Genomic DNA, 7,407 nt, shown 5'->3' with positions numbered 1-7,407 from the left:
ATTCTTACTCTTAGGTAACATTTTTAAACATTCCATTACTATAATTACATCACTTTCAATTTCGTTTTTTAAATCAAAATCGAGATTAAAATGGTGGCATCGTACTGGAAAAATTCCATATTTGAATAATTAACACGCGCTATATTAAAATTAATCTTTTTAATGCTTTTTAAGACGACTAAAAGAATTAATGCTGTTTCTGTTCTTTTACGTCAATTAAAACGCTAAAAATAATTAATAGACGCTTTTTATGTTTTGTCTTAATGTAATTGCTTGGAGAATATGAATGCTTTTGTCTCGGTTTATTGAATTTTTGGTAGCTTGATATTTCTACTTCATCGAAACGCTTTTGCGGATTTTTTTTACGGTATGTACTGGCAATTGTTCAATATGTTTGACTTTGAATAATGCTTTTAGGTTTTTTTTTTCTCCTTTTGCTTTACTTCTTGTTTTCTAAAACATACGAAAATTATCTACATCGATATTCTGTGTGAGAAATCTACGTGGAATTTGGCTTACAAAATCTTTTGAAATTTTCCACACAATCTACAATTTTGACATAAGCGAAATCACGTGATATTTGCTCCAGTAACCGCCGAGATTTTTTCCTGAATATTGTTCCTGAATTTTAATCGCAAGTATTACGATATACGACCTAGTTACGTTCGAGTTCATGTACTATAAATTTTGTCGTTACAAAGAGTTTGCTCGTGTCAATTTACTTATATTTTAAATCAATTAGTTTTGTTTTTGTTGTATACAAATTTAGTCATTTTTTGCTTTGTAAAATATTTTTGAATGAGCATTAACGGTTAGTTTTTTGAATTGCCGTTTATACCGACGACTTATGACGAATCATATCTCACGTAAATCATATCTCACGTAAATGGAATTATTATTGGAAAATGAGTTATGATTTGTTGTATTCGAGTCACCCAACGTACTAAACGTTAATTTGTGTGGCACTATCACTCGCGTCTCTTTTGATTTAGTTTTATTTAATTGCAGATTATTGGTAGAAAGCACCCTTCTGAGCTCGGAGAGGTTGCAACCCGTTAGGTAAAACATTTTATTTCGTCGTTACTACTAGCTATTAATCCCTGGTCATTAATCCCTAAGGTAATAATGGATGGCATTATACCGAACAAACCATCCGTATAATACTCGCATTATATATTAGTTGTAGATAGAAGATGTTAGGTAATTAAAACCATAAAAAATACAGTGCTTTCTATGATTTACCTAAAGGCAGTTGTGACTAAATGTAGGTTGTGATCAAATCTGGGCGTTCACTACCTCATGTGTTAATCGAGATACCAGGTTGGTGCTATTTACCATATGCCGCTCAATTCTAGCTATTCAAAATTTCAATCAAATGACCAACGCCTTCCAAATTCGATAGTGTACTGAACTAGGGAGCAAGCTGGGTAGCAAATCTTTTGATCACTTTTGTCCACTACGTATCACATCTAATCTCAAAATAAAAACCAATAGATTCGATATATATTGTTGTGTAAACAACGTCATGTAGACGTTATTTCGGTCTCAACACAAAAAATGACGGGACATCCTGTATATGACAATATTTCAGTGTAAATCGGGGAGAGATAGGGAGTGTTTACCAATAACCGCAAAGTTGGTTTATTTTTCTTGAATTTGTCTCTCGATGTTATTTTTACTTTTAGAATTGTTTGTAATTTAATTGTAAAACGTGAAATTGCGTGTTAAAATGTAGGCATATCTGGTCACGCTTGCGTACTTCAATAAGGAGTCTTATCTGACGAAATTTAATTCACGCATGTGTTTTGATAGGTTCGAAGAGATAACGGGGATGCAGAAGTTATTATGTGCGCGTTAGTTCGGCGCAAGTGGGGACGCGTTTCTTCGAAGCTGACGTTATCAAGTCTAATTGTGATTGGCAATGTTTTTTGAAAGATCTTGAGGAAGACGATTGTTTTATTGTAGAAGTGGTGTTTGGTTAAATACAGAAATCAACGTAAAAACGAGACTGGTTCGCGACGGTTGTAAAACGTTTGAAGACGTAGTTTGTCATTAAAAGTCATTTAAAGCGGGGTTCCTCATTTTGTTAAAGAGTCAAGTATTATTATATAATGTAATATAATAATATAAGTAGCGAATGTTAACAATTTTAGAAAATCTGAAATAAAACAAAAACCATTACAGAGATGTATAGGGAATGTAATAATTGCTCGATGTAGAATTTTTTCCCACATTTGAAAGTGCAAAAAAATAAAGCAGGTTTCATTGGAAAAAATCAACTTTTTAAGGTTCGAAGTTATTAAACGTGACCATTAGTCAAAGATCATACTACACTAGATAGACAGCGCTGTATAAATTTTAGACTCTCATAATTCGTCCCGCCACATAAGTCGACTGCGTCCTCCAGCGGCTATGTTTTTATGAGAATAGTACAAACTACCTGGCGGGGTAAGAAGACGCGCGAAATGGCAAAGCACAGTTATTTTTAGAATAAAGGGCTATTGTATGGGATATCGGTGTCATTCTTAAGCGCAACCTTGTGTGGGTGTTATAGATGTTTTTATCTGGTTACCTTACTGTAAATTAAAATTCCGAATATTCACATCTTGTTTTAATAGTACTTTGTGTACCAAGGCGGGAAAGTGTATGTTTTCCGGGGCGAAGGAAGATATGGCCAGGCGAGGCGTAGCCGAGGCTGGCCAATTCCTGAGGCCCGGAAAACATCTTTCGTGCCGTGGTGCACACAATATTTTTTATCCTATACACTTACATTTAAAATGATGCCCGTATGACGTACCAGACAAGTATAGCACTAAATAACAGACAAGAATTTGTGCATGTTCAAACGGTGTTAGAAGGAGTCGTATTTTCTAGCATACTGAAGAAAAATAGCGCCGGCAGGAATTGTCTATCATTTAAGGGTTAAAATTTTGTTTTGGGTCATACTATTTGTAGTTAATCTGTGCTATTATTGACCACATTAAAAATTATTTTAGGCAATGATTAATACGCGTTTGTATGTCGCGTAGTCGGCAGAATAGAGTAAGGCGGTATGTAAAATGTTCTTGCGCACACGCATTCGTTCATTTTATTGATATTTGTCATTTGACGGTGTAACCTTGTAAGTTGTAAGTAATAAAGCACGTGTAAATTTTAGAAATCATTTCAAATCCTTTAATATAAATTGCAAAAGAAACTACTAAAACTATTATATGAACCTACAAAGATTTTATATACACGTTTGGTGTTACTTGTTTGAAATTGTAATGTTAAACACCGGATTATTGAGTGTACAATTAGAAAATGAGCCTTGTTTAGATAAATCTGACATTTGTATTTGTTCAGAAAAGGTTGAAGTGGAAGTAGAAGCACCTAGAGAGGAGCATCGACTTGTCACTTCTTGCTCATTTGTTGTAAGTGTAGCCCCTGCTCGAGGATTACTGTTGGGTTCTTCATAATTTTCAGTTGTACTTAAGATCTTTTTCGCAACTGAAATTTTGGTTTGGATGGAATCCTCAAGGTATCCCTCCGCCACACAACTGCTTTTCCATCCACCATGTCTTTTTAAGGTCAGTATATCCGCACCTGAGTCCACAAGGAGTGTAGCCGATGTCCGCCGGAAGCAGTGACCTGTGTATTCCTTTACATCAGGCAAATTTAAAAAAGAAGCAATCTTCGAAGGAATGGAACCAATTGTGTGATGACCAACGTTTTGCCCAACACATTTCCCAGCATTATATTTAATAAACAGTCGGTTTGTATTCAAATTTGTCGGTCGTAAACTAAAATATTTTTTACAGATTGCTACCACGTCTGTTGCGTTCGTTTTATTGGAGTTGCAAACTATAAAGGTTCTCTCTTTATAGTTTTTGGTGTTATGAATGTGCACAATGAGAACGTCATCCTTGTCTTGGATGTTATTTGTGCACAAATTGGTCAGTTCATCCGTTCTACAAGCTCCGCTGATTCCAATTATTAGAACAACCTGTGATAATTGTGTGATTAGTTTAAGCAACAAATTTCTATGCTTACAAGTTACCTTTAACATCAAATAGATGTCATCTGGGGCATCTCTTAAAAACGTATTCACTTCAGTTGATGTAAAGGTTTTCGATGTTTTTGGAATGTGCCCTACCGATTGCTTTTTCAAGAAAGCATTTACCTTTACGTAGCTTCCAATATCTACATTCTGACGTACTGATAGCGTCGCTTTTAACATGGAATGTATCGACCATAAAGTTGACGACTTGTATTTGGCCGATAATTCACTTAAGTAAGCTAAAACTACGCTTTCGCTGTATCTTTTTACATGTTTGGTAGCGCACCATTTCATAAAAAGATCGTACTGTATATCATATTTTTTTTTTGATTTGTTAGGTAATAATTGCAGAGTCACTTCTTTAGCTTTCTCGGAAATTTCTTCAGGTGTGCAAATTAATGAATCTGAACTGTCATCGTGAAGATTGGAAGGGCCTGCTAATAACTCCGCCATTGTAAAATACACTAGCAATTAATAAATTTTGTAACAATATCAAAAAAATGCAAATCTTTATTTCTTTCAAACGTTTGAATTGGTCACGTGATATTGGGAAAGTCTATTCTAAATACAGAAGGTGGAGTAGGTAGGTATGTAATTAAATGAATGTCAGGATTATAGTGCATTATAATCGATGATTCAGTAAAATGAAATAAATACAAGGTAAAAGTTAATTATTAAGTCAATGTTAAACTGCTTTTATTATCTTCTTTGTTCAATTAAAAAGAAATTTCGCTTCCTGCAAATTTTATTACAACCGCGCCATCTAGCTTACATAAGGCGTATTTTTTTTCTCGGCTAGCCGACAAAATTGAATTTTCTCGCTCCATGCGTGCAATTGTCTTCTTTCGCGTTCTCACACAGGCGAGAAAATGTAAGTTTCTCCTTGTATAGGATAAAAATTAAATTTTTTATCGTAACACAACGAAGTTGAGGTAAAGCTTATGTGCTCGTGTTTCCGTCTGTCCGTCCGTCCGTTCCATCGAGATCTCGGCCCCTGGGCCACCTACAGACTTCGGGTTTTCGCTAATTGATAGCCGTTATGGTCTATATTTGCCCATTTCGATCAGTTTCATATTTTCCATATTTTGCGCAGACTGCGCAATGCCAACTTTCATATTTATGGAGATATTTCTTTGAAATTTTAACCACAGACGCTTCTAGTTCCGACTCACTTTAGCTGGACACAATTTTATTATGTAGGAGGCTAAGCGGGATATCTAGTTTATCCCAATCATAAAATGCTTAATTACAACAAATCTAAATTAGATAAATCTGTGCTTACAATGTAAATATGCCTGGATAAGTAGGTGCATATTATATTTGAAGATTTTTAATAATAATAATAATAATAATAATGGTTTTTATTGGTTAAATAATGGTTCCTACACCATAACCAATGGGCACAAGGTCAGGTAAACCCGTTGATATGGTCACCTGATTTGTATCGTAGATACGTGAAACTAAAAGTTTTCAGAAATTATGCTAAGAAAAAAGACGCTTTTGCAATTATTAATTTAATCCGAAAATCTGGAAAATGTATTGGTTAGCGCTGGTTAAAAAAAAAGCAAAGGGAATAAGAATATTGTGTACAACCTTTCAAATTATTTCTTTCATTGTAACGTCCTGTCTGAAATAGAATCTACTCGTACCTTGTCTTGAATGACGCCCACGTACAAATGTAATTTTATCCCAATGATAGTGAGGAGTGTTCTGTAGGTCATGTTTATGTGTCTCGTGTTTAGACAATAATCCTTTGTATTTATGATATGATTCGAACTCGTACGAAGACGGCTTCGGATGAATCAGTTACGTTCTTAACTTTGAAAGCCCCCTATAAATATTTTTATGGAACTATGTAAACGCGAAACAACTCTTGCATATACGCTGGCTATCTAGTGTAGTATGATCTTTGCATTAATTTTAAAACACCCTGTAGAAAGGCGATCAAAATTTAAATCATTCGCGTGTAACATCAGTATTGTTAATTTTGGAAGACTTTTGAAATTCAAGTCCACAGAGCCATAGGTACAGGGCGCTAAAAAAACAGTCCAACGTCGAAAATGTTGAAAAATCTTGAATAATTTGAAAACCTTTGTTGCTAGGTATAGGGAAATGTGGTATCAAACGACGTAGATTTTCATGTAGATTTGGAATATGCCGAGGAAAATGTAATAAAATATAGGGTGTTCCATTTAAAATAAGAAAGTTGTTTTTCACTTCCGGTTGTACCGGAACGATCATGATAATATTTTCTTTCGATATTAGAGCATAAAAATTATGCTGGTATGCAAATTGGTAGATTTAAATTATTAATGGGAGTCTAAATACTTTTAGGTAACGGTTTGCGTGAAACAGCCTGTATACGACGTGTAGGTCAAAATCTGTCTTCTGCACCTATTACAATGCAAAATGGTATGGATACTCCTAGTCACCTACGCATTTGATGGCAGTCTTCATCTATTCATCTTCATTGGTGATACAGCAAAAACTCATTAATTTGATTATTACTATGTTCATAAAGCGTTAACATCTGTAGAATTTTCTGCAAGCTATTCTTCCGGGCCACAAAAATATCCTTGAGATGCAGGCGTGCACTTAATATTATAAAATCTATTAACAGAAGCTATCTAAATGACGAATTTATTTTAATAATGTATTCAAGATTAGCATAAATTTGTTTTTATACCTAAATTCTGTTCCTTGGTGCAGACCACCCGACTGAATAATTAGTAGGTACAACAGTCTAACCTAGAAAACAGAACTAGCATCATTAGTCAAGTACGACCGTTTTTTAAAACAAGGTTGGAAGTCCAATTGTAAGCAGAATGGCGAAATCTCTATGGGAATAACCTTCAGAATAATTCCAAGTAAAGAAGAACGCCCTGAAATATGGAATACTCACTAAATAGTTTTTTTCCGTCCGCGCCGAATTTTTTTCCAAAATTAAAAACAGTGCAAAACTGCTCTCAGACATCAGGTTTTGAACTCGGTTTTGAAAGAACCTTTTTTTAAATCTCATTCTTCTAACTGTCATCCATTGACAGAAAAACTTTTGATTAACGTCAATCTGTCAGTGATGATAGTAGTCAGTATATGCACAACCGTCTAGTAATTATAGACGGCTGTGGTATATGCATTTAGCAAAGTGACAAGTGCGGCCGGAAAAGTCACAGGTGCGGCCGGTAAAGCGACAGATACGGCCGGTAAAGTTACAGACGGCAGGAAATAGTTATTTGTGTACCAAGGCCGTAAAAGTGATCTTTTTTGGCCGAAGCTGCTGTTTGTGGCCGAGGCGGTAGCCGAGGCCGCAATTCAGATGAGGCCTAACAAATCACTTTTGGCCAAGGTGCACACAACATTTTTTAGGC

General features: G+C 35.1%; 1 protein-coding gene across 1 annotated transcript; it reads right to left on the bottom strand.

The window, feature by feature from the left end:
- Positions 1–3,247: 3,247 nt before the first annotated feature.
- Positions 3,248–4,492, bottom strand: LOC116170621. The gene is made up of 2 exons (XM_031487125.1): positions 4,040–4,492; positions 3,248–3,985 (listed from the first exon to the last, which is right to left on the bottom strand). The coding sequence occupies exons 1-2, from the start codon at positions 4,490–4,492 to the stop codon at positions 3,248–3,250; spliced, it is 1,191 nt and encodes a 396-aa protein (XP_031342985.1).
- Between the last annotated feature and the right edge of the window lie 2,915 nt (positions 4,493–7,407).

Source organism: Photinus pyralis, unplaced genomic scaffold, assembly GCF_008802855.1.
Source record: "Photinus pyralis isolate 1611_PpyrPB1 unplaced genomic scaffold, Ppyr1.3 Ppyr1.4_LG5, whole genome shotgun sequence".
In the NCBI taxonomy this organism is placed as follows: Eukaryota; Metazoa; Arthropoda; class Insecta; order Coleoptera; family Lampyridae; genus Photinus; species Photinus pyralis.
This window is presented reverse-complemented; position numbering and strand designations above follow the sequence as displayed.

Bases quoted from the DNA above. Each gene is read 5' to 3' on its own strand.
- LOC116170621 (XM_031487125.1), bottom strand. From the start codon at position 4,492: ATGGCGGAGTTATTAGCAGGCCCTTCCAATCTTCACGATGACAGTTCA. The intron at 3,986-4,039 runs GTAACTTGTAAG...CAATTATCACAG, and splicing joins ACATCTATTTGATGTTAAAG to GTTGTTCTAATAATTGGAAT.